The sequence below is a fragment of the Diorhabda sublineata genome, chromosome 10 (assembly GCF_026230105.1).
Source record: "Diorhabda sublineata isolate icDioSubl1.1 chromosome 10, icDioSubl1.1, whole genome shotgun sequence".
Taxonomy (NCBI): Eukaryota; Metazoa; Arthropoda; class Insecta; order Coleoptera; family Chrysomelidae; genus Diorhabda; species Diorhabda sublineata.
This window is the reverse complement of record NC_079483.1, coordinates 17,992,867-18,019,167: the sequence shown is the minus strand read 5'-3', so window position 1 is coordinate 18,019,167 and position 26,301 is coordinate 17,992,867. Positions and strand designations below refer to the sequence as shown.

The following is a 26,301-nucleotide window of genomic DNA, read 5'->3' as shown; positions in this document are numbered from 1 at the left end:
CATATATCTGAAAATTGGACATACTAAAGCTATTTTGATAAGTTTATATGTCCATTATCTCGTTATAAAACATATATCAGTTTCTTCCGTTATTCCATTTATTTGTTTGGCACAAAATCATTTTTATTATTTGATACAAAACCCCTTATTTCAAATCGTTAAACAATATCTCCATAGAGTATTTATGTTATTAACTGGTTGCTATGAAAAATTTTGTATGAGACCTAAATATTTTCTATATTGTGACCCACGTAACAACTAAGAGAAAACAGAAGAAGAAAGTATGTGAATTAAAGCACCAATGTCAAGTTAATCAAAATAATGCTCAGTATAAAGGTTAAGCGATTATAGTGTAAACAAAGTTGATTTATAGTAACATAACATAGTAAAAAACTATATTAATATGTCTCAAGAGGTTGTTAAAATGAAACAAGGTATGTCTTATTCATGCAAAGAAAAAAAAATCATTCTAAATGTATTTAAATATTTTCGTAAAATTCACCCTGACAAAGGAGTTACAGAAATAGTAAGATATACTTCGAGTGCCACAGGTTGTAGTGAAAAAAGCATTTTTCGATTTCGAAAGGAAGAAACTAGCCCAGAAGGATTCAAAGAGCCATCAAAAACAAAAATTAGAAAAAATATTAATATTAACAGTAGATTTTTAAAATATGATGAGTCTGTAAGGGAACGCATAAAATGTATTATTAATGATTTAAAAAGTAAAAATATTACACCAACACTTAGTATAATTCTCAAAAATGTCAATACCAACGATACGTTACCAAGTTTTTCTTTAATGACCCTAAGGAGGTTATTATTTGATATGGGATTTAGGTACGAGAAGGAAAAAACTACCAATAAACCAGTATTAGTAGAAATTAGTGACACTAAAATTAAAAAAAATGAAGATATCAAACAGAATGTATCAGAAACTCCTCCTACTAATAGTAATTTGCCAAAAGATACTGCTGTTAATAATGAGAATAACCAACCATTAAATCAACATAGACCAGAAGTAGTTCATCATAATCAAACTTATGTACAAAATCAAAACCAGTTATATTTAGGATATCATGAAAATTCAGTAGTTGAGGGAATTCCTCTAGGTTTTCAGCACACAATGATGTTAGGTCATAGAATGTCACATTCTATACATACAATGCCACATAATGTGGGATTTATGCATCACTGAATATCTGTAACGACAATAATAAACTGGTAAGTTTAATTTCTTTTATTATTTATGCTCATATTATAATTTTAAGTAGTAATACAGAACCTGTGCCACACTAGTATGGCCCCTGGATGAAAAACAACTATTGTGAAGGATACTTAATCTATTATTTAAAACTTGTGATCGTGATTGAAAAACTTTGGGGCTCTGATTTTAAAAAGATCAATGTGCCTCTGCACTCAAACTGAATGTCATCATGAGAGGTCGATAATAATAAAAACAAAAGTTAAATGTAGATTTTTATTATGTATTATGCCAAGTTTAGTATTAAATGTATTTGATAGAAAACTTTATTTTCCTTATATTTAAATCTTAAAAATTATTATCACTTTACATTTTTGAAATGCTGTTTGTTATAACTATATTTGTCTTATCAATTAATACAGTAAGTACTATCTTCTCAGTCACATTGGAATGATTAAGTTGTACAATGTATCTTCTTAAGTCAAAATTGGCTTTCATTTTCCGTATTCGAATCGAAATCATTTGTTTTCGATTTTTTGATAATGTCCGAATTTTCATACATGTGTTCACCATCAGTCGAATCTAAAACGTTATTATAATCCTGAGTATATTATTTACATTAACACATTAAGACCAGAAAACATTTCCTCGTAGCACAGAGCAGGCTTAAGGACAAAACGATTTTAGTTTATTTCCACAACCTAAAGAATCGTTTTTAAATGGTTTATAATTGGGTTAGACCATTATAAAATTACCCTATGCTGATTGATTATTTTTTATGACTATATTATGCAACATAGTTATTTTGATTAAAAAATCAATAATTCCAAATTTTTGTATTTTGCAGTTCATTTATTGAATTCCTGATCATATTTCAACCCCACGAGTTTATTAATTGTACAGAAAAATCACAATTTTTATTTCAAATTTATTTTTATATTATTTTTAATTGATTTTCTATTTCCATATACAAAATTAAATAAATATTCAATCTGTAAGTGAGGTTAATGATTTTGACTAGGGCTCAATGTGTTAAAATATTCAATTATATGAAATAATCATTCATATGAGTCTTTTCACAGACTTTGATAGATGACGTTAGTCCATAATCACCATTTTTAAAAGCAAATTTTAAGTAAATAAACTTGTATCAACTTTCAAAATTATTTGGGACTTTTTATTTATAAGTCACTGTTGTTGGTTGATGGAAAATGTGTTTAAAATTCATATTAGAACAGTAGTTTATGGCGGGTTATAAATATTACTATTGGAGTCATTGAAAAGACCTATAGTTACATTAAAAGATGCTTTATATAATTTATTGACAAGGATTTTAATAATTTGCTCTTACCTGGTGTCTGCGGTCTATCTATGTGGTCTGCTACTAGCCGGTGTATATAAATATATTGTTCCTATAAATACATAGTCTCTAATATTGAAAAATACTGAAGAATTATTACATTGATAAAAAAAATACACTATAAAGTAAACAATAAAGCTAAAACTTGATTTCTAGTTAGTCTTATAGTTATTAGTAAACGATCTGTTAATTCATATAATTTTTCAAAATTGATAATGTCATTTTTTTATAGAATTATAACCTAACATCAACAACTGTGATAATTCTATGAATTTATAGTTATTAGCGTTGAAAATTTATGGAAAAAAATACAATATTGGTAGTCATAGTTTTGTAAGAACTCCTCATAGAAATTACAAAAAATTTTGAGTACTTTCTTTAGAGAATCACTCAATTATTTTCTTGAATAAAAAACTTGATTTTAGACCTAAAGCAAACCATTTAGGAAACACAGTTTGAAACAGGACAATCAAAGTATAAATACATAATCAAACTTTTAATATTTAAAACAATATTCAAATTTGTTCTGGATTAGGGAACAAATCGGTGATTATATTGAAGTAATATTTAATTTGGAAACGTGACGATTTATAAGATTTTGAGGAAACCTAACATTGAAAACACCTTCGTTCGACCCTCTTCGGACCTTTTGCGTACCTACAACAGTGATAAAAAACAGGTACACAGAAGGTCTCAAAGGAATAGAACATTTTATTCGCATATTCCTTAGATCTTACTTACTTACTTCAGTTTGTACCATTTTGACCCTTTGTTTTCTGAGGTTCAGGACAGTATTGTAAATATCTATTTCTTTTCCAGAGTTCACAGTCTGTAGTAATATGTCTGCAGCTATAAGGGTACCAGTTCGACCAACACCAGCACTATTAAATAAACATTTATTTATATATTTTTTAATACAAAGGATTCCAGTATTGTCTATAAATTTGTAACAAAATAAAATATAGAATACTTTTTGTATATTGAGTTAAAACATTCCGCGTGATCATGGAAATTGTTCTTTACACTAAAATTGGTTTAAAAAGAATTTTTGATTTATATTTAACGATTTTTCAATACTTGTACTCATCTATAAACCAAAAGTAGAGACACAGATACTGCACCTCAGAAAGATGTTAAAAATAGTAACAATGATTACTACTGTATATTATGATGATGTCCAACGACCAATACGTCGCAAAGAGACAGTTGCCCTCCCAAAAAACATGAAAAAAGTCTTGGAAATTGTGATGGAAAACTGCATAATCAGAATTAAAGACACAGTACATATGACTAAGATGTTAAAAATAATAATAATGACTATCACTGTATATTAAGATGATGCTTGACTACCAATACGTTGAAAAGAGACAGTTGCTCTCTAAAAACATGAAATAAGTCGTGAAAATCGTGCTAAAAACCTTAAAATAGTTGTGAAAACATTTAGTATTACTGCCCTTAATCGTCCAATCGAACCAAGAAGTCACAAAAACTAACCTTTCACCAAGATAATCCACAGAGTCCCTAATAGATATAACAATAATCAAAATCATTGAATTGAACTTCCAATTACTTTCACATCCACCATATTTGCCAGATCTGTGTCCCTGCAGCGACTACTGGTTGTTTCCAAGCACCAAAACATGCTTCAAGCAAAGAAATATCAGTCAAATAAGGAAGTCATCATCGAAACTGAAGTATACTTTGAAGCCAAAGACTAATCGATTTATAAAAAGTGTTGGACTGATTGTAACACTCTTGAAGGAAATTATTTGGATGAATAAAACGAAATTTGGATAAAAAAACAGGGACTTATTGATCAATGTGTTATTGGGAAGTTGAATACTCATATCGTGCTAAATCTGGTAAAACAAAACTTTGATGAAATTGAAGTTTCCACACCCACCATATTATCCAGATCTTTTTCCCAGCGACTACTGGTTGTTGAAGTTGAATTAAAGCTTGCACAACAACAAGGAGCTATAAAAATTATTAGACACAAATAAAGTTTTTGATTTTTTTTTTCAAAATATATTACCTGCAGTGTACAATCACCATCCCACCTTCTAACCTCACACGTTCCCTCAGCTGATGACAAAATTGAAGCATGTTGTCGGTTCCTGTGGGCACTTTGAAATCGGGCCAATCTAAAAATTGCATGTGGGTTATCGTCACTTGCAAACAATCCTGGAATTGAGAAAAATTTAGTTTTTCAATTAAATTATATCTATATAGAATACTCGCCTTCCTCACTAACAAATTCCTCACTACATACGCTCCGAAATGCAATTCCGTGGCACATCTTATCTCAATATTATCACCAACAAACATATTTTCATGGTTTTGTGGAAAATATTTGTGACACTTTTGCTGGAAATGTAATGTTTTGACATATATTTGTTTTATTAGTTGATATAAATATTATACCTTATTGTTTTCTACGAAATTCGATACCATAACTATAATTGAAACATTTTCTTGTATCACCATTCTCCAAAAATCTCTGTGAGTACTAACTAGAGGCCCTTGAGTCGCTAAGTACTCTACTTTACCAGAAAATCCCTAATACAATAATTACCTTACTATTCAATAAAAACAAAGTAGTAATTAGTTTTTATAGGATTCTTATAAATAGAAAACAAAAAAATTCATATTATTCATCAAAAAATTTCCCCAGAATCACAGTTTCAGTTTTTTATTAGATTAGGAATGTTTAAATTACGATTTAGTGATATTTCGTCAGCCCTGATATGGGATTCTTTTCCTTTGCAGAGCTTGGGTTGGGATGGATTCAACGGGGTTGTTTCCTGTATGTATGTAAAGTTTTACAAGTGCCTTATAAGTGGTGTCCTTCTGTTAACTTCCAGCTAATGAGGACAGTTTTCTAAGAATTATTCTCGACCAGGGGATAATATAACCAGCTTCCGTCCTCCCTACCATAAAATAGAGATAATAAGGGATGGTATTTGCGCTAATTGTACCTAAATGTGCATACTGTGAATTCTTAATTAGTGCTAAGTCATAAAGTGTGTTAGCTTTTCGAAGAAACAATTATTTTGGTTTTGCTAAAGTTTTAATTGATAAATTTTTGACTGTAAAATATCTCAAACACCATTCAAGACATTGGAAGAAACAGTGGATTATTTATACTCGGAATATTTCGAGACTGACATAATCCCGATGTTGACAATCTCGCCGACGAAGAGGACGTGGATAATGGAAAAAAGTTCCTCAACATTATGGTCCTCGTCCGCTAGGAAATAAGTGGGAAGAAAATTTGGAAAATATGAAAATGAAAACTGCTACCTCATCTCCACGATGAAGACTTAGGTGTACCAATGGTACGCAACGCTATGTGCTTCATTTTCAAGACAATGCAAAAGCTGTCCAGAACAATGAAGACAGAAATTTCAAAATTCGTCCATTCGTAGAAATGTTGATGTGATTTTCCACACGTGAGGAATTTTTCATCGTGATTCACCAATAGATGTAATGATTGTTAGATATTATGACCACACGTGGTGCGATTTATTAGAGACAAACCCATCAGATTTGGCTACAAACTTTGAGCAATATACAGGAACGATGTATATTGCTACACGAAGAAAGTGGTGAGGCTGCAAGTGAATCTTTAGAAACCAGGGTTGTTTCTAAGATGCTACCCGTTATAGTAAACCTCGAAACCTACATTGCCCATTTCGAAAACTTCTTCAGTAGCCACTCCGTTCTTTTTAAAACTAAACGAAATGGGTTTTTGATCAACGGGAGCTATTATAGAAAACAGTGTCCCATTAAAACTTCAAAAGAAATGCAAAAGTCTGGTAGAGGTAAATTTGTGTCGGTAGCTACCAATTTTGACATAGTAGATCCTTCGACAAAAGAAGAAGCGGATACCAATCCTACAACCAAATGTTCTGAACAATTACAATAGACAAAAGCACTAAATAGCAATCAAAGAAGGAAATGTTACTGAAAACCTGTAACCAGTCTTCCAAAAAAAGATAAATAATATCAAAGGTGCTGGCTGATTTGATATTGGACATCCAGCTTGAAAATCGTACTGGATGTTATTGGTAGTACCCAAGAATTAACTGCTCACAAGATAAGTTCCTTTTAAGAAGATAATTGGGTAATAGAGAAAATTTCCTTAGAGTACCTCGATAAGATTCATTCGTTTCCATACTGTCCAGAGGTTACCATCTATCCAAATAATAGGATGAGTACATATACCCCCATTTTTTGAGGCATCTTCCTCCACGTACCAAGTATAAATCTTTCACTTTGGGTACTGGGATGTTTTAAGAAATCGCTTGGGTTTTTTGGATATTAAGAGTCGACCGCCATCTCTGTCGGACATTGTTTCAAAAAAATATCGAAGACAAATGACAATTTAGTGGATCACAGTATAAACAATGTATAGAAGGATTGATAGTATGGAATCTTGTGAACCACTAATCGAGGAGGGAGTGAATTAATCATTTTTCTCAATTAAAAAAGTATCATTTATCCAAATTATAAAATGACGGTCGTAGAAACTACTGTACGCTATTAAGACATAAAGAAACATTTGTTTCTTGTGTAAAGATTTGTCGATGTTTTTCATACCTTCAGGAAACTGTAGTAAGTGAAACTAGAAGAAAGTTTGACATTAGTGACATAGGTTAGAGTGGGATCTGTCAAATGTCATATCAAATATCGCGGATTGTTTTGAAGCTTCCATAGACAAAGTATTACTAGACTACGCTTTGAATAAAATTCTTGCTCCAATATTAGAATGAGATACAAAGAAAGTTCCCGTCGAGCTATTTCGTGTTCCATTTAATTTCTTATATCTTATTGCTTCCTCCGATATATTTCTTTTCGCCAATCACCACACAGTGGAACAAAGATAGCTGTACCTTAGAATAAAGACAGTTTCTATCTAAAATTCGCACAGGTTTTTAATATAAAAATTATACACAGCAGTCTAGAATTTCTGTCTATAGAGACTTCCAGTTTGGTCTTTCAGTAACTTGATTCTCTCCTGTTTTCAATTGCATTTTTGACAGCTACCGTTCAAGACCTGACTCGCTGGTGAACATAAAAACTATAGCCATCGTTTACGTTGAACAGAAAAGAAGATTTGAATGTTATTAACTTACATTGATGTAGGAAGCGTTTATGTAATCAGATCCAATTTCATCGTCTTCATCAATTAACAGTTTAACTCTAGTGGCATCAACTGTAAATTAAAAAAATTATTGGTATCAAAAAGTATAACCTGGATAACCGTCTGAACAAGTTACTTCCTATAAACCAATCATTTCACTTCCAATACCGGCTGAACTATTAGAGAGGCTAGTAAAAACCAAGATAATACAAATTCTTCCAGTTATCCGAAACATCAATTTGGATATAACGAATAAAATCAAGCAAGATCTGGAAGATAAAAAATACTATTCCGAGATATTTAAGTCAGGCTTTTGATAAAGTCTGGCAATTGAGAATATTTTATAAAATCAGTAAATCCCAACTTCCAGATCCATATTTCATGGTTAAGAACGAAAACAACTATTCAACCATTAATGTAATGAACGAAGGTGTGCCCCAAGGTAGCGTTTTGGGTCCACTACTATATCTTCTATATAGAGCCGATTTATCTACATCACAGAACACACCTAGTGCAAAATATGCCGATGGCACTGCTTTATTAGCTTCCCACCAAGATCCTAAAACTGCATCACACGATCTTCAAGCACATCTCGATAGACTGCAGCAATGGTTGAAGATATGGCGAATTCAAGTTGACTAGTCTAAATCCATCCACGTGACCCTCACAAACAAACTATAAAACTTTCCTTTCGTTACAATAAACGAACATGAAATTCCACAAGGAGAGTCCATTTGGATATGAGACTTTTTTGGATTAAACACCTCTTGACTAAAAGAAAACACTTAAGACTTAAGTTTCACCCCAATCAATTGACAAAAAACCTAGTATTGGAACCCATTATCCGACGTAGACTCAAAATATTCACCTCGCATGATGTGACAAGCAGATTTTAAATATAGCTCATATGGATTCGAAGTTTTTAGTCAAGAAATGTCCTTTACGTTCGCGAAATGGGTCACTAGACCGGCGAAGGTGTGATGTACGATTGAAATTTCTGGAATTCGTTTGTGGTTTGTGTTTTATATAACTTTTTTATTATAGCAGGCGATTTATTTACATTGTTTCTTTTGAATAATTTCTATTAAGGTCTATTTATTTATTTATTTTTTTTTTGTTTCTTTATATTCTAGAAGTCTGGAGAATTCTATTTGAGGTATATAAATAGTCGTAGTGAACAGAACGAATCCCCAAAGTTATCGTAGAAGTTAAATAAATTATTTAAGTGATAGTTATATGTGAGTTATTATAAGTTAAGTGTAGTGTATAGTGTGTAAATAAAGTAAGAACGTAAGAGACAGTGTTTATTAATTCACCCCAGAAATAGAATTGATAAATCAGATAAATTGATTAGGAAACTACAGGTTTCTACCCCACAAGTAATTTTTCTGTATCCACCTACGATTTACCTATTGCTCCACTTGGTATATAGAAAAAAATATGGTGTTGAACCATCTACATCTCATAGAATAAAAATATGGTAGAAAAAATGTTGTTATACAGGCTGTCCTGTAAATGCAAATCATCAGGTAGTTCGCCGAGTCCAATGAAGACGTGGAGTATTTGTTTATGTCCCTTCCAACAACATTGGTCGAATCGAAGAACCGTATTATAGGAACCATCACTCAAAATATGTGTAAAACAACTTTTAATATTAGATATATAGTAAAGGGGGCCATATTGAGCGTCTGTAAATGGTATGCAAAAAATATTTAATATTGAAGTAACCTAATCACTCATTTTGAAAAAATAAAAAAATCAATAATTATCGTTTTAGAGGCAACTATTTTTTAGTTAATGTTTAGTCACATCATTCAAAGTATTAAACCGCCTGGTCTTTCGAGCCTTCTACAGTTTGATTTACGGCTCGAAGGACCAGATTATACTTACATGGCGATATGTTAGTGTATCTATTCTTTCTCTTATTTTCTGGTAAAGAAGCGAATTTCGAAGTGTGCATTTCTTCAATTTCATCTGCGGTGGTGGTTAATAGAGCAAATTGTTGTTTCAAAATATCGGGTTTGTGTTCGCAGTTCTTGAAATATTGTATGAACTTTTTTATCGGAATTGCAGTAGTGCTGGTTAATTTGGAATTTGTCTTTTTACGATAAATAGCAGGAAATTTTCTAAAACAAATAATTTCTACAATTACAAAATATCCATACAGCAAGTTATTTGTCGTCCAATAATAATTGGTCATCAGTGATTCAATTTTTATTGATATAAAGTTTACGTTAATATAAATTTAGTTTGAAGGTACATAGGGATGGTTGAAATTATTATAAACTAATATTTACTTGTAAATTCCTTTTTTCCATATATAAAAGCCGGCAACCCCCAAAATGGAGAGTACTAAAAGAGACATTATCACTCCTACAATCGTTGATACTTGACTTAATTTATCTAAAACAAAATCAAAATCAAAAAAGAAATTTAGAAAGCGAACAACAAAACTTGGAGAAGAAATTACAGATAAAAGAAACTTTTGGAACAAAATCAAGGTAATAAAAGGAAGAAAAAGAAAGGAACTAATAGGAATAGAAGATAAAATTGAAGTAAACACGGAAGATATATTGGAGACAGAAACATGACAAGAGATGAAGAAGGAGAAGTGGAAGAGGAAAAAGAAAAATGGAAAAAGCTTGTGGAGATGACAACATAGATGTATGGCTAGCTAGATTTGGTGGCGTTCATCCGAGGGCGCGTCTGAGGTACCGGGGACACGTCTTCTGATCCATACCTACTCGCACAAAGCCATGTATGGAGCTCCTGAAGGACGGTGACTGAGAGGAGGCTAGCTCCTTCGCTGGTTGGATGACGTTGAGGCTGACCTCATCTGAGGGTTCGACGTTGAAGGAGATTAACAGTTGATTGTTGCAAGGATCGCAACGCCAGTTAGAGAAGAAGTAAATTTCAACACCAAAAAGTTTAAAACCTGCAAGCCTCACTACTCATTAGAGGAAAAGTCGAAACAACCCGCATTTACCCAATGGTCTACCAGGGTAGAAAGGATCTTATCATATGACAACGACCGGATTATCTGGGTCAGTTTCCGAATACCGTGAACGTGATCCCGTGATCAGATCATAATCGGGTTAACACAATCATAGTTTTCGAAAAGTCCCACAAGCCGCAATCGATAAAATTATCTTCACATGTGAAAAAAAGTTCTTTCGATGATAAATTTTCTTGTAAATATAATTTTAATCATAATTACCTGTTTTAAAAGCTATAGATTCACTGTCCCTATAAAAACTATTAGTAAATATCCTAATTACTAAATAATACTGCGTATCATCTTTCAAAAGCGGGTTTTTCGCCGTTCCTTGCCCGATAATAAAATCTATCTCAGTTGAATCTAAAATAGAAAATATTTCTGATACTATGCCGTAAGAAAAATTAGATTTCCTTTTTATACCTTGTCATGATTATTTAAATCAGTTTCAACTAACAAAATAAAATACCTACTTTCAAAAGGATCCCATCCATTTTCGGTTATTTGTTGTGAGGAGGTATTGACAAAGGGCCATGCAGTTCCATCCCATCTATTTATTACATTACCAAAAATATTTTCCTCGCTCAAAATCAACGCCATATACTTTATGTTTCCTTGGGACATATTCAAATAATTTTCTTTCAAAGTAATCGACACTTCATGTGGGCTGACATTTTCAACGCTAATATTTCGGAAATCCTCTCCAAAACTAGGAACTAAAAGTTAATACCACAGTTGATGATACATTGTGGAAACTTTTTTCAGATTTTTAATTTTTTTAAACCTCGACGGGATTACTCGCAGATTTCTGTCACTTCACAGACTCAAAAGAGGAGCTTATTCAGCGCGTTTTCTCAGATATAGCGCAACAGTTTAATAACCATAATTGGCTGGATGAACGAGCAAAAAATAAGATGTCGAGGATCTCAATGCCACCATTTAAAATATTCTTCCGGGAAGTCGTAGTCAACTATCACCCGAAGGTTTTAAATTCACTGGAATTGCCTGGATTACCACCTCTCAGTTTACGGTTAAAAGTAGGATCATGTTACGTAACATTAATCAACTGTGCAGCAACAATCATACCATTCGATTTTAAACGTTTAAAATTACCGGTACGTCTGGCATTTGCGATGACCATAAATAAATCGCAAGGCCAATCGTTGGAACTTGGAGTTTCCCTGTTTCGAGCATGGATAATTAAAGTTCGCATGTTAACACGTCGGAAAACCCTCATATCTGTTTATTTAGCCACCACAAAACAATTAAATATCCAAAAACCATAAATTCCCTGAAAAATGTACTTCAAATTGTTTTTTGAAGAATGTATTAATTTTTAATGACTCCACGTCCAAATGACAATAAATTGACTATATTCTAATTCATTGTTTTATTAAAATTTACTCACCGCCAGCTGGAGACAAAAAATGTTCAAGTTGTATTGAATTTTCGAAAATTTCGTTGCGGGTATGTATCTTGCATGCATATAGATGCTCGGGTCGTAAACCAAAATGAAAATAAGTGTCGATTTCCGTTGTATCTAAAATATTATGGTCATCGTACCCTTCTCGATGACCAACACATTCCAGACTATAGGAAACATCATTTCCGTAAGTATTACACGGTGGTGAGAATGTAATGGTTGCTGTGGCTTTATAATCATCATTTAACTCGTTTTCGAATGACGCGCTGCTTACTTCGCGGACATTTTCCGGAACTAAAATAAATGAAAATTTACACTGAATTGAAAAATTTATCCAACGGGCTCGTTTATTTATATAATTTTTCAGTTTCCTTTCCCTTTGCTAGACGTTTCCATATGTTTTTGTTGCTAAATTGTCTTGATTTCAGGTCTCTTCTGAATGATAAATCGATTCTGAAGCAACAATTGACGTTTCCACCTAATAAGTCCAAATAGGTCAGTACCATTCCATATATATTGAAGAGAGAGAACGACATATACCTAAATGAAATTGTACTATAAGTTTATCACTTTCTATCTCCCTCTACTTGCTTCTGATACCTTTGCCGATCCCACCACTCAAAATGTCTACGTCATGGAGTTAACCTAACCTAACAATCAGAATAGAGTTGAGAGAGAGAGAGAGAGAGGGGATGTTTATTCTCCATATATCTATATACCTCGCTCTCTCTTTAATATTAACTCATGATACGATTCCAGTCAAACGTAAATTATTAAAAATTCTGGTTGCTTACTTACCTGCCTGTATAGTGGAGATATTTGCTGCAGTATAACTTCCGTTTCCTTGGATAGTACTGGCTTTGAGTTGTACTTGATAGGCAGTATAAGGCTGAACGTCCGTAACTGTGTATTCAAATATATTTCCTTCAACACGATCATCTATTTCGTCATCTATGATTTGACAACCTGTTGGTATGTCGTAAAGTGGATTTATATAGATTATATTTAGATAAAAGTATGCTATAGGACCAACTTTTTCTTTAGGTGATTGCCAGCTGATTGTGAAATTATTGCTAGAAGAATCGTTTGTAATGATTTCTGGAACACCTGGAACTGATTAAATAAAAGGGTGTTTCTCAATTATTTTGTTTTATTTGCCGCAGGTATATTATAAAGAGAGTTTCGACCTTATTTTATTGATTGCCAGTTATTAGCGATGATTCAAATAAAGTCTCAATGTTTATTGTCAAGAAAATTTATTAGTTTTCGATTTAAACTAGCTTCTAATTTAGGTGATTGCCAACTTAATTGAAACCATTCACTTTACAATGTATTCAAGAACGTTTTGTGGTACCTCAAGGCATAATCTAGTAACTTGTGTCAATAATCATTTGCACAAATTTAGAACGTACTTGGTATAGACAAATAGCTTTCAATTTTCAAAGATTGACAGCTTATAATCAATCAGTTGCTGTAAATATTCACTTCAGTAATATTTTAAAGTCAATGGTATAGTGGGAGCTTTTTATTTCCACTGATTGCCAGCTTATAATCAATTAGTTGCTGTAAATATTCAATTCAGTAATATTTTAAAGTCAATGGTATAGTGGGAGCTTTTTATTTTCACTGATTGCCAGCTTATAATCAATTGGTTGCTGTAAATATTCACTTCAGTAATATTTTAAAGTCAATGGTATAGTGGGAGCTTTTTATTTCCACTGATTGCCAGCTTATAATCAATTAGTTGCTGTAAATATTCATTTCAGTAATATTTTGAGGTCAATAGTATAGTGGGAGCTTTTTATTTTCACTGATTGCCAGCTTATAATCAATTAGTTGCTGTAAATATTCATTTCAGTAATATTTTAAAGTCAATGGTATAGTGGGAGCTTTTTATTTTCACTGATTGCCAGCTTATAATCAATTAGTTGCTGTAAATATTCATTTCAGTAATATTTTAAAGTCAATGGTATAGTGGGAGCTTTTTATTTCCACTGATTGCCAGCTTATAATCAATTAGTTGCTGTAAATATTCATTTCAGTAATATTTTAAAGTCAATGGTATAGTGGGAGCTTTTTATTTCCACTGATTGCCAGCTTATAATCAATTAGTTGCTGTAAATATTCATTTCAGTAATATTTTGAGGTCAATGGTATAGTGGGAGCTTTTTATTTTCACTGATTGCCAGCTTATAATCAATTGGTTGCTGTAAATATTCAATTCAGTAAGATTTTAAAGTCAATGGTATAGTGGGAGCTTTTTATTTCCACTGATTGCCAGCTTATAATCAATTAGTTGCTGTAAATATTCATTTCAGTAATATTTTGAGGTCAATGGTATAGTGGGAGCTTTTTATTTTCACTGATTGCCAGCTTATAATCAATTAGTTGCTGTAAATATTCATTTCAGTAATATTTTAAAGTCAATGGTATAGTGGGAGCTTTTTATTTTCACTGATTGCCAGCTTATAATCAATTAGTTGCTGTAAATATTCATTTCAGTAATATTTTAAAGTCAATGGTATAGTGGGAGCTTTTAATTTCCACTGATTGCCAGCTTATAATCAATTAGTTGCTGTAAATATTCATTTCAGTAATATTTTAAAGTCAATGGTATAGTGGGAGCTTTTTATTTTCACTGATTGCCAGCTTATAATCAATTAGTTGCTGTAAATATTCATTTCAGTAATATTTTAAAGTCAATGGTATAGTGGGAGCTTTTTATTTCCACTGATTGCCAGCTTATAATCAATTAGTTGCTGTAAATATTCAATTCAGTAATATTTTAAAGTCAATGGTATAGTGGGAGCTTTTAATTTCCACTGATTGCCAGCTTATAATCAATTAGTTGCTGTAAATATTCATTTCAGTAATATTTTAAAGTCAATGGTATAGTGGGAGCTTTTTATTTTCACTGATTGCCAGCTTATAATCAATTAGTTGCTGTAAATATTCATTTCAGTAATATTTTAAAGTCAATGGTATAGTGGGAGCTTTTTATTTCCACTGATTGCCAGCTTATAATCAATTAGTTGCTGTAAATATTCATTTCAGTAATATTTTAAAGTCAATGGTATAGTGGGAGCTTTTTATTTTCACTGATTGCCAGCTTATAATCAATTAGTTGCTGTAAATATTCATTTCAGTAATATTTTAAAGTCAATGGTATAGTGGGAGCTTTTTATTTCCACTGATTGCCAGCTTATAATCAATTAGTTGCTGTAAATATTCAATTCAGTAATATTTTAAAGTCAATGGTATAGTGGGAGCTTTTAATTTCCACTGATTGCCAGCTTATAATCAATTAGTTGCTGTAAATATTCATTTCAGTAATATTTTAAAGTCAATGGTATAGTGGGAGCTTTTTATTTTCACTGATTGCCAGCTTATAATCAATTAGTTGCTGTAAATATTCATTTCAGTAATATTTTAAAGTCAATGGTATAGTGGGAGCTTTTTATTTCCACTGATTGCCAGCTTATAATCAATTAGTTGCTGTAAATATTCATTTCAGTAATATTTTAAAGTCAATGGTATAGTGGGAGCTTTTTATTTTCACTGATTGCCAGCTTATAATCAATTAGTTGCTGTAAATATTCACTTCAGTAATATTTTAAAGTCAATGGTATAGTGGGAGCTTTTTATTTCCACTGATTGCCAGCTTATAATCAATTAGTTGCTGTAAATATTCAATTCAGTAATATTTTAAAGTCAATGGTATAGTGGGAGCTTTTTATTTTCACTGATTGCCAGCTTATAATCAATTGGTTGCTGTAAATATTCACTTCAGTAATATTTTAAAGTCAATGGTATAGTGGGAGCTTTTTATTTCCACTGATTGCCAGCTTATAATCAATTAGTTGCTGTAAATATTCATTTCAGTAATATTTTGAGGTCAATAGTATAGTGGGAGCTTTTTATTTTCACTGATTGCCAGCTTATAATCAATTAGTTGCTGTAAATATTCATTTCAGTAATATTTTAAAGTCAATGGTATAGTGGGAGCTTTTTATTTTCACTGATTGCCAGCTTATAATCAATTAGTTGCTGTAAATATTCATTTCAGTAATATTTTAAAGTCAATGGTATAGTGGGAGCTTTTTATTTCCACTGATTGCCAGCTTATAATCAATTAGTTGCTGTAAATATTCATTTCAGTAATATTTTAAAGTCAATGGTATAGTGGGAGCTTTTTATTTCCACTGATTGCCAGCTTATAATCAATTAGTTGCTGTAAATATTCAATTCAGTAATATTTTGAGGTCAATGGTATAGTGGGAGCTTTTTATTTTCACTGATTGCCAGCTTATAATCAATTAGTTGCTGTAAATATTCATTTCAGTAATATTTTGAGGTCAATGGTATAGTGGGAGCTTTTTATTTTCACTGATTGCCAGCTTATAATCAATTAGTTGCTGTAAATATTCATTTCAGTAATATTTTAAAGTCAATGGTATAGTGGGAGCTTTTTATTTTCACTGATTGCCAGCTTATAATCAATTAGTTGCTGTAAATATTCATTTCAGTAATATTTTGAGGTCAATAGTATAGTGGGAGCTTTTTATTTTCACTGATTGCCAGCTTATAATCAATTAGTTGCTGTAAATATTCATTTCAGTAATATTTTAAAGTCAATGGTATAGTGGGAGCTTTTTATTTCCACTGATTGCCAGCTTATAATCAATTAGTTGCTGTAAATATTCAATTCAGTAATATTTTAAAGTCAATGGTATAGTGGGAGCTTTTTATTTTCACTGATTGCCAGCTTATAATCAATTAGTTGCTGTAAATATTCATTTCAGTAATATTTTGAGGTCAATAGTATAGTGGGAGCTTTTTATTTTCACTGATTGCCAGCTTATAATCAATTAGTTGCTGTAAATATTCATTTCAGTAATATTTTGAGGTCAATAGTATAGTGGGAGCTTTTTATTTTCACTGATTGCCAGCTTATAATCAATTAGTTGCTGTAAATATTCATTTCAGTAATATTTTAAAGTCAATGGTATAGTGGGAGCTTTTTATTTTCACTGATTGCCAGCTTATAATCAATTAGTTGCTGTAAATATTCATTTCAGTAATATTTTAAAGTCAATGGTATAGTGGGAGCTTTTAATTTCCACTGATTGCCAGCTTATAATCAATTAGTTGCTGTAAATATTCATTTCAGTAAGATTTTAAAGTCAATGGTATAGTGGGAGCTTTTTATTGTTACTGTTTGTCAGCTTATTATTAAGTAACTTCTGTAACTAGTTATTTGAACAATGTTTGAAGGTAATTGGTAAAGTGTTTACCCGATTGCCAATTTATTATCAAGTAACTGTTATAAATATAAGTAATTATTATAATGGGGCTACTTTTTATATTTACAGATTGTAAAGTAAATGGATATTCTAATAAAATTCTAGATACTTGGTACAATGATCCAACTTCATATTTTTATTGTCAGCTTATTGTTAAGTAATTGTTGTGAAGTGTCTGTTTTTAGTGATTTAAACAATATATGAAGGTACTTACTCTAGTGGGTCACATTTTTATTTTTACTGATTGCCAATTTATTTTTTAGGTTAATTACTAATAATAATGATTTCGATGTATAAAAACAGAAAACCAAAATCGGTATTGCAAAAATCAAATGATGATGATCAGATGAATTGAATATTCGATATTCTTTCAAATTAAAAGTTTTATTATGCATGTTACGAAAATATTTATAATTAATTCCATATACCTACTACCAACTATTGTAGTAATATTGTTGGACGCTTCCATTCCAGTTTCTCCACTAACAAGTACAGCTGTAACATCAAATGTGTAATAATGAGAAGGCTGTAGATTTAACATGACATATTCTTCGGTTGAATTAATTTTCTGTATTTCCGGTTCAACATCGGATGAATCTTCAGTATACCTCTCGGATATATTTATTACGTATCTTTCTAATGCGCCATTCATTTTACACGGGGCATCCCACGTTAATGTTCCCTTAATATTATTCATGTTTTTGTCGTTTACAGTTGTCATAATTTGAAGATTTTGAGGCGCCTCCGGTTCTACAAATATTAATAGTAATAAATAAATAATAAACCCAGTGTCAACGACATCCAATTCATAACCTATTTTTCCTAATTTAAAACAACTGAAATTTGTGTAAACTTTATGGGTTTATTAGAATATTTTGCAATATTTGATACAGCAGAATCTCGTTAAGTAATTTAAGTTATAAAGGTTTTTACTTACTAATGGTTTAAGTTCAAGAGTTTTTATTTGTTTATATTTTTACCTACGATTACAGCTTTGTCTATGTGCCGTACAGTTATCTATGAATAGAGGAAATTTTCTTTTTTTGATAATCATTTGTTTGTCTCTTTGAATGAGTCATTTTCTAAAAAGTAAAAGCTTCTGATACACACGTACAAACTAGTTACTGTACTTGGACTTTAGTCTATTGTTGAAGCCATTTTGCACAAAATAACTCATTAATAGATGATTGAAGTTACAAAGGCCGTCGTCGTTACAGCTTTAAGTTACTGCGGAGCGAAGCCCAAATTATTCGTTTGAGTAATAGAGGCTTCGTATTTTAAATAAAAGAAGTTTTGAACTCTAAAGGTGAGGCAACACATTATTTTACGGATTCATATTATCAAGGTTTTACTGTAACAAATCTGTCTTATAAACGACGTTGCTAAACTTCGAGGTTCAATCATTCTCTGGTTTATACCCGACTTGAAGGACCAGACAATGTAAATGTGCTTGTGTAGAAATAGTATTAGACTTAATGGAAGTTATTATCATTGAATAACTAAATTAGTACCTGCTGAATCGGTGGTGATAGAAATAATTGTGGATGGACCGTCTCCAGCGGTTGTTGCAGCATTCAACGATATTTCGTAATCATATTGTGGCCAAGCTTCTGTGAAATTATAACTTAATTCGGTTCCATTTAATTCAATATATTTTTTGTCAGGATTTGGACAACTACCATTCTTTCTATTATAATTTGGACCCGTAGGGGTTATATTGATTTTGTATAGCGCAATTTTAGCTATTCTACCATCGGTGAAATTTTCTGGTGCCGTCCATTTCAGTGTAAAAAAAGTTGAGGCTACAATCGGGTCGTCGAATGTCGGAGCAGTAGGTACTGAAAATAATTTAAAGACAATGTTAAAATAAATAAAAATACACTTTTTGTTTATAAAAATCTTATTATTGTTACGAAGTCTTCTACTAACAAAGACCGTGAAGCCGTTCCTGTCCTTCTATATTAATAGAATCTTAAGTTTGGCGGAAGCGACGATTTTCTATGTATTGTTTTTATAAGTTATTTACATGTTTCAAATATTTTCATAAAAACAAGCAGCTAGCATCGGTTTCAATCAAATCAAATCAATCAAATTCTATAAGCTCGTAAAAAGGAAAATTTTCTGTTCAGTAACGCATTTAATTAGTTCAAGTAGTTACATGCATTATGTCATTGTAGTTGACAAAATAATAAAGGCACAAATGCAGTTCGTAATCGTGTCTTAGAACCTGAAAATGGTTCTGCACTATTTACCAAAATCCTTTTGGGTGCTTTAAACTAATCAAGGCGGTATCTTCAAAAAATCGACTCAATCTTCAAATTTATAACGCTTTTTGTAATATTACAAGTTGGGTGGCTGGTAAGAAGCGGTAGACTCGAAGGCAATGAAATTGCCGATTAACTGGCTGAGCATAGAGTCCATCAACATGGGAATTACTTACTGGCGGATTCGACTTAAACTTTAAACTATGTAAAAGTAAAAAAAAAAGCTACAGACAGCTGAGAACCTCCATAGATAACATGAACTCCATATAATGGGCGGCGAAAATACTTCATCTAAGAAGAAGGGAGGTTCTCCAGGTCTACCGATGTGGACTATTAAAACCAGAAGGGAACTTACTGTCAATCTCTTATCAACACAATGAGGAAAGTTCTTGGACTAGGACGTGAGATTGTCAGGAGATTGCCTAGGCAATTATTATCCAGACAACTTATTATTATTCGATTTCCTTGATATGTTAAATTGATACCGAATGTTTCTTGTTGGATTAGATTAGATCTAAATAACTTTTTAATAGATAAAGACGACGAAAACCGCAATTTATAACTTTTTGGATAAAGTTCATAAAGAGGTACATCCTGGTGTAAAAAAACTGAAGTTGAACTCAAATAATAGCAAATAATGTCTACTTTATAAAAGTGTTTAGTGATTTTTTAGGTAGTCCATATATTTTTTTACTATTTAATAATTACATTTAGCTTTTGAAACCTCAAACTCGGTCGTACATTACGTAAGTTTTTTTCAATATCTTATAATGAACTTTAACGAATTTTTTCAAACGAAAAACTGACGATTACCATGTATAAAATACTTTTAGATTTACTTACCGCCTTCATTTGTAGAAAACTCATAATATGCTGATTCACCATTTCCATTTATTCCTACAGCATACAACTGAACTTGATAAATTTCATTAGGAGTAAGTTCTGGTAAGTTATACGTGTATCTGTCTTCTAATTGTGTTATTTCAATAGAATCGTTTAATTCAAAATTGTTGTTAGTTAACAATAAATAAAATCCAGTGATATTTCCGTTAGAATCGCAAGGCATACTCCAATGAATAATATACGAAACAATTGATTCTTCATCTTTAATATCCTGTACTTCTATGTCGGTAGGAGCCCCAGGTACTAGAAAGCAAAATATTTTGAGTAGATGTTCCACGTCTACATATAGTTATTGATATTTATCGAAGAACGCACCTTTACTGGGAGTGGATAAAATCTTATCTGCTCTGACCGAAATATTCCAGTACTCTGTAGATATTTCTATGTTAAAACTGAAGTCAGCTGGAACAGCAATTAAATCAAAAGACAGCTCCGTAGTTTCATCATTTATATTAGCAGGAAGACTACACTCCTTCGGAATGTAATGGTTCGATATCCAAGAAAATATTTTTATTTTGTAAATTAGCGTAACGTTTTCAAACGGCGGGCTCCATGCGATTTGACTTCCATTAAAGGTGATGGGTGATATCTCTGAAATATTATTGTGCAACAAGTGAGGAAAGAAAAATTTTCTTACGAATGTGGTACAAACATGTTTCTCTCATGTCCACTGGACTTTTTAAGACTTTGAACCACATTCCAATTAAATTCGATCAGAAGATATATGAAAATCATATTCCACACAAGTTTGGTCACAAGTAAAATACAGAAAATTAGAATTAACAGTTACATAAAGGGTGGACCAACCATATTGCACGATTTTAATTTGACTTCATTTGACATTTCTTTGTTTGAGTCAAAGCAATCTTTTGGTCAGCCTAATTGAGCAAATATGTCTACAAATTGTTGGTTAAACAAATTGAAGTGAGTTTTGTCAATTTTTTCCAACTGTTAGGAACAAAAATCTAACCTCAAATCCCACCTGACCAAACTTGCATCGTCTCAACGAAACGATTCTGAGGATCCATGACATTACCTCCAGTTCCTGGTGGTACTATCAGCGGTGATGAGTCTGTTGATGTACTTGAATCTGTAGAAGCTGTAGCTGTGCAAGTGTAACGCACACCTTGATAAAACTCGTATGAATCATCATTTATATTCATACAATGGTTGCTATAATTAAAATTTTCATTTACAACATTAGTTGAACTATCACATGATAAATGTATTTCATTTGGTAAACAATCTGCTTGATTATCCGCATCAATATACCAGCAAATGTTTGATTCGTTGTAAAATAGCGTTGGGGGATTCGGTTCTGAAATGTAAATAGCAAATTTTAGAAATAGCATAGCTCAAGATCACAAAAATGTGGTTATACTGGATTTTTTTTTCTGTTTTGAGAAAAAAATAGATGAAAAATTGATTATTGTAGATTAGAATAGAAGTAGTTTACAGAGTAGAAGGGACTTTCCAGTAAATACCCGCCCAAATTATTGCAAAATGCGGGAAAAGATGATATCGATTTGATTTCAATTGGTAAGTGATTGTGCATTTTTCGCATTGTAAAATATTGAGCAACAACCTTTCTGAAATTGGAAAAGCATGCTTTCGAATTAGGCAAACGGATTCAAAGATGAATAAGGAATGAAGAATCAAAATTTTTAATCTTTCAAAGAAGTCCCTGCAGTTGAATCCGATCTTCACATTTTTTGAGGAGTTTCGTTGAAAATGTAGTAGCTGGGGGTACAAAGAATAAAGTTAAACCTTGAAAATGGTTTACAAAAATTTGTGTTTTAGGATGAAGAATGTATATTTCAATCCGAGCGTATTTTTTCGTTAATTTTATTTTGAATATGTGATTCGTTTACCCAACAAAAAGATCATTCCCCAAATAAAGAGGAAATTTGAAGCAATGTTTTTAATCACAAACGTAAACGCAAATCGCTAAACAAATTTTACAGTAATTTTGTTAGTTTGTGTATGATCTGTGTAATGTTGATTATCAATTATTAATTAAACAAACTTTCTTCTCTAAGCATGATCATTGTCTTGTTTTTCGACGACCAGTGTGTTTAGCATCTCCAACGTATAATGTATACCAGAACTTTTTGATAAATCTCTTCATATTTGACGACCATATTTTGCATAAAGTTTTCGAACTGCAGCCGCCAAGCTTTCATTATTTTTGAAATATTATTTAATAATAAAGACAAGTTGTTCTATCTTGTAGCCCTGTCAGCAACTGTCAGCTGTCGATTTGTATTTTTAGGGCTGTCAACACTTTATCGCATAAATGGCGGTAAATTCAAATCTTGCGTTAATTTTGGGACACCATTTTATAACCCTTTTGGGGAGTTGGCTCATTTATTGTTGTTTTGTGCGTTTAAGAGACGCCAGTGTTGAAGAAACAATTTTTTATCCGACTTAATATCATCTTGTATTTACAGACCCTTTAAAAGGTGGTCAATTTTCTTGATTTATTTTTTTCCTAGAGCAGTATTCCCTGGTGTGACCCGTCAATTCCCTCAAATCCTCTATGATTTCTTTCGCTTTCATCCGATCTAACTCTCGATAGTGTTGGGTGGGTCCAAGTGATGTTTACTGCTTGCAGCTTGTCGAGATTGCTGAAACCATGGACAGCATGATGGATATAAGGACATCTCAGATGAGGTGGAGCTTCATTCATTCATTCAAGATTGGATTTTTGATAAGTCACTTTTACCAATCGTTATCCTTGTATTGTCCACTAGGTAATCGATATGGTACTTGGTTTAGGATGACTCTCAAGTATTTGATATTGATGATTCGGGTGTTTTTGAATATATTTTTAAAAACTTGGGCTATATATCACAAGGGAACAGATTATCATTAATAATAGAAGCAGTTAGAAGCTAAGAAAGTGCATCGATAGTTGTATCTCATGAAATTTTATATTTTATTCGCATATATTTGAAGATCATGATAAAAATATCATTTTCGTTATGATTTTTTCGGTAATTATACTAAATGGGGACAATTCCACATCATTTTTGGTATACAGATATAAATGCCAACGGTAGTTTGAAAAAAGATTTTTATAGAATAATTTACCACATTTTTTTATCACACCTCGTAGATTATATAAGTTATTGAAAAGTGTGTAGTAATTGTGTTACCTGGACATGCACTTTCTGTATTAGTCGACTCAATAGTTGTGTTATTTAACTGGGCATCGGTTTCGTCATTAGCACTAACAGTTGTATTTGAATTTGTACTAAAAACAACTTTTTCGTTTAAAATTAGTATCAAATTCAAAATGAAAACAACGAACACTTTCATATTTCACGAAAACTAATGCACAAAAAACATATTAAATCGTGATTGATAGGAAGGAAGTTTTTATCAAACGCTGGTTTCAATATCACTTTGTATGACACCACGACTGATTGACCACATGTTTTCACAACAAAATCTTTATTAATTCGCTTTATATTAACTTTGGTGCAAATGTATTGATGTTACCTTACACTGATAATTACGTACATTATCAGCGATTATCTTAAATTTAAACGAGATAAGATATTTTTGGCGTTTTATTTGTGCCTCTGGAAATAAACGACGATGAGTTTTTAAAGAAACGCGGTTAACTAATACCAGCTTTGTCGTCCATATAATGATAAAGCATCGTAGCCCCCTTTGAGATTCTCATATGCGGTCTATTTTTAGATTGCAGTTATTTCCACTGTAGATAGCGACATTTTGGGAAGTTAATTTAATTGTTTCATTATTATCGTTTAAACTCAAATTTTTGTGTGAAATTTATGATTATCTATTTATTTTAGTGAAGCTTGTGTACATATTGCAAGTAGAGAGATATTATTACGGAAGACATTTATTTACTAGAGTTATAAATCATCATATTACTCACTTATACAGGGTATAAATTAGGAGAGAGATTATAATAAAAATAATAATGTTTTCATACAATCTATTTTATGAATAATGGATAATAATAAAATAATGAAGCATTCGTAATCCATGAGCGTCTGATTTTTTTTTATTAAACACACAACAAAAAATAAAAACGATTATCAAATAAAATCGCTAATTGACAGAGAACGAAACGTCAAAAGTCAAAACAAATATGATAAATCTCTTTCAAGATTTGCAGCAAAGAAATGTTACCCGGAGTGTTCAAAAACTTTTACAACCCAACGCCAACAGAGCAGTATCTCCCTTTAGTTCTATGGAAGAGATGATATTAAGAAAATAATCCTATATGGATAAAAAGAAGGTTTAGTACATAAAATCCAAACAAGAAGAAGACTGAAAGGTTATTTCTATGATTGTCAGATTAATTTCGATCGATTAATACTTTCATGATGATCCTATATGGATAAAAAGAAGATTTAGTACATATATTCCAAAAAAAGAAGAGTGAAAGGTTATTTCTATGATTGACTGATTAATTCCGATCGATTAGTACGTTCCATATTGTTTGGTATTCAGAACATGATCCTATATGGATAAAAAGAAGGTTTGGTACATAAATTCCAAAAAAGAAGAAGATTAAAAGATTATTCCTATGATTGTCAGATTAATTTCGATCGATTAATACTTTCCATATTGTTTGGTATTCAGAACATGATCCTATATGGATAAAAAGAAGGTTTGGTACATAAATTCCAAAAAAGAAGAAGATTAAAAGATTATTCCTATGATTGTCAGATTAATTTCGATCGATTAGTACGTTCCATATTGTTTGGTATTCAGAACATGATCCTATATGGATAAAAAGAAGGTTTGGTACATAAAATCCAAAAAAGAAGAAGACTGAAAGGTTATTTCTATGATTGACAGATTAATTCCGATCGATTAGTACGTTCCATATTGTTTGGTATTCAGAACATGATCCTATATGGATAAAAAGAAGGTTTGGTACATAAATTCCAAAAAAGAAGAAGATTAAAAGATTATTCCTATGATTGACAGATTAATTTCGATCGATTAGTACGTTCCATATTGTTTGGTATTCAGAACATGATCCTATATGGATAAAAAGAAGGTTTGGTACATAAATTCCAAAAAAGAAGAAGATTAAAAGATTATTCCTATGATTGTCAGATTAATTTCGATCGATTAGTACGTTCCATATTGTTTGGTATTCAGAACATGATCCTATATGGATAAAAAGAAGGTTTGGTACATAAAATCCAAAAAAGAAGAAGATTAAAAGATTATTCCTATGATTGACAGATTAATTTCGATCGATTAGTACGTTCCATATTGTTTGGTATTCAGAACATGATCCTATATGGATAAAAAGAAGGTTTGGTACATAAATTCCAAAAAAGAAGAAGATTAAAAGATTATTCCTATGATTGTCAGATTAATTTCGATCGATTAGTACGTTCCATATTGTTTGGTATTCAGAACATGATCCTATATGGATAAAAAGAAGGTTTGGTACATAAATTCCAAAAAAGAAGAAGATTAAAAGATTATTCCTATGATTGTCAGATTAATTTCGATCGATTAGTACGTTCCATATTGTTTGGTATTCAGAACATGATCCTATATGGATAAAAAGAAGGTTTGGTACATAAATTCCAAAAAAGAAGAAGATTAAAAGATTATTCCTATGATTGACAGATTAATTTCGATCGATTAGTACGTTCCATATTGTTTGGTATTCAGAACATGATCCTATATGGATAAAAAGAA

The 26,301-nt window shown here is 31.5% G+C and overlaps 2 protein-coding genes across 3 annotated transcripts; one reads left to right on the top strand and one right to left on the bottom strand.

The window, feature by feature from the left end:
- The first annotated feature begins 296 nt into the window (after positions 1-296).
- Positions 297-3,670, top strand: LOC130449751 (uncharacterized). The gene is made up of 2 exons (XM_056787741.1): positions 297-1,221; positions 3,381-3,670. Exon 1 carries the CDS (start codon positions 404-406, stop codon positions 1,193-1,195), a length of 792 nt encoding a protein of 263 aa, XP_056643719.1. The 5' UTR covers positions 297-403; the 3' UTR covers positions 1,196-1,221; positions 3,381-3,670.
- On the bottom strand, positions 1,464-24,247 carry LOC130449750 (phosphatidylinositol phosphatase PTPRQ-like). 2 transcript variants are annotated; one of them, XM_056787738.1, is made up of 19 exons: positions 23,754-24,247; positions 21,632-21,913; positions 20,911-21,186; positions 20,536-20,838; positions 18,940-19,266; positions 17,861-18,178; positions 12,924-13,238; positions 12,111-12,419; positions 11,176-11,418; positions 10,925-11,065; positions 10,005-10,110; positions 9,598-9,833; positions 7,700-7,779; positions 4,986-5,120; positions 4,803-4,928; positions 4,597-4,745; positions 3,307-3,442; positions 2,553-2,613; positions 1,464-1,783 (listed from the first exon to the last, which is right to left on the bottom strand). In XM_056787738.1, exons 1-19 carry the CDS (start codon positions 23,914-23,916, stop codon positions 1,683-1,685), a joined length of 3,807 nt encoding a protein of 1,268 aa, XP_056643716.1. In that variant the 5' UTR covers positions 23,917-24,247; the 3' UTR covers positions 1,464-1,682. The 2 variants fall into 2 exon arrangements, with proteins under 2 accessions (XP_056643716.1, XP_056643718.1); XM_056787740.1 differs by having other exon boundaries at positions 1,704-1,783; positions 3,303-3,442; positions 23,754-24,129.
- Positions 24,248-26,301: the final 2,054 nt, after the last annotated feature.

What these genes read in the sequence shown, in the direction of transcription:
- LOC130449751 (XM_056787741.1), top strand. Translation starts at nt 404, where the DNA reads ATGTCTCAAGAGGTTGTTAAAATGAAACAAGGTATGTCTTATTCATGC.
- LOC130449750 (XM_056787738.1), bottom strand. Translation starts at nt 23,916, where the DNA reads ATGAAAGTGTTCGTTGTTTTCATTTTGAATTTGATACTAATTTTAAAC. An exon ending in GTTTTCTACAAATGAAGGCG is followed by an intron (nt 19,267 to 20,535) that starts GTAAGTAAATCT and finishes AATTATTTTCAG; the next exon opens with TACCTACTGCTCCGACATTC. An exon ending in ATCTATAGCTTTTAAAACAG is followed by an intron (nt 10,111 to 10,924) that starts GTAATTATGATT and finishes ATTTTGTTTTAG; the next exon opens with ATAAATTAAGTCAAGTATCA.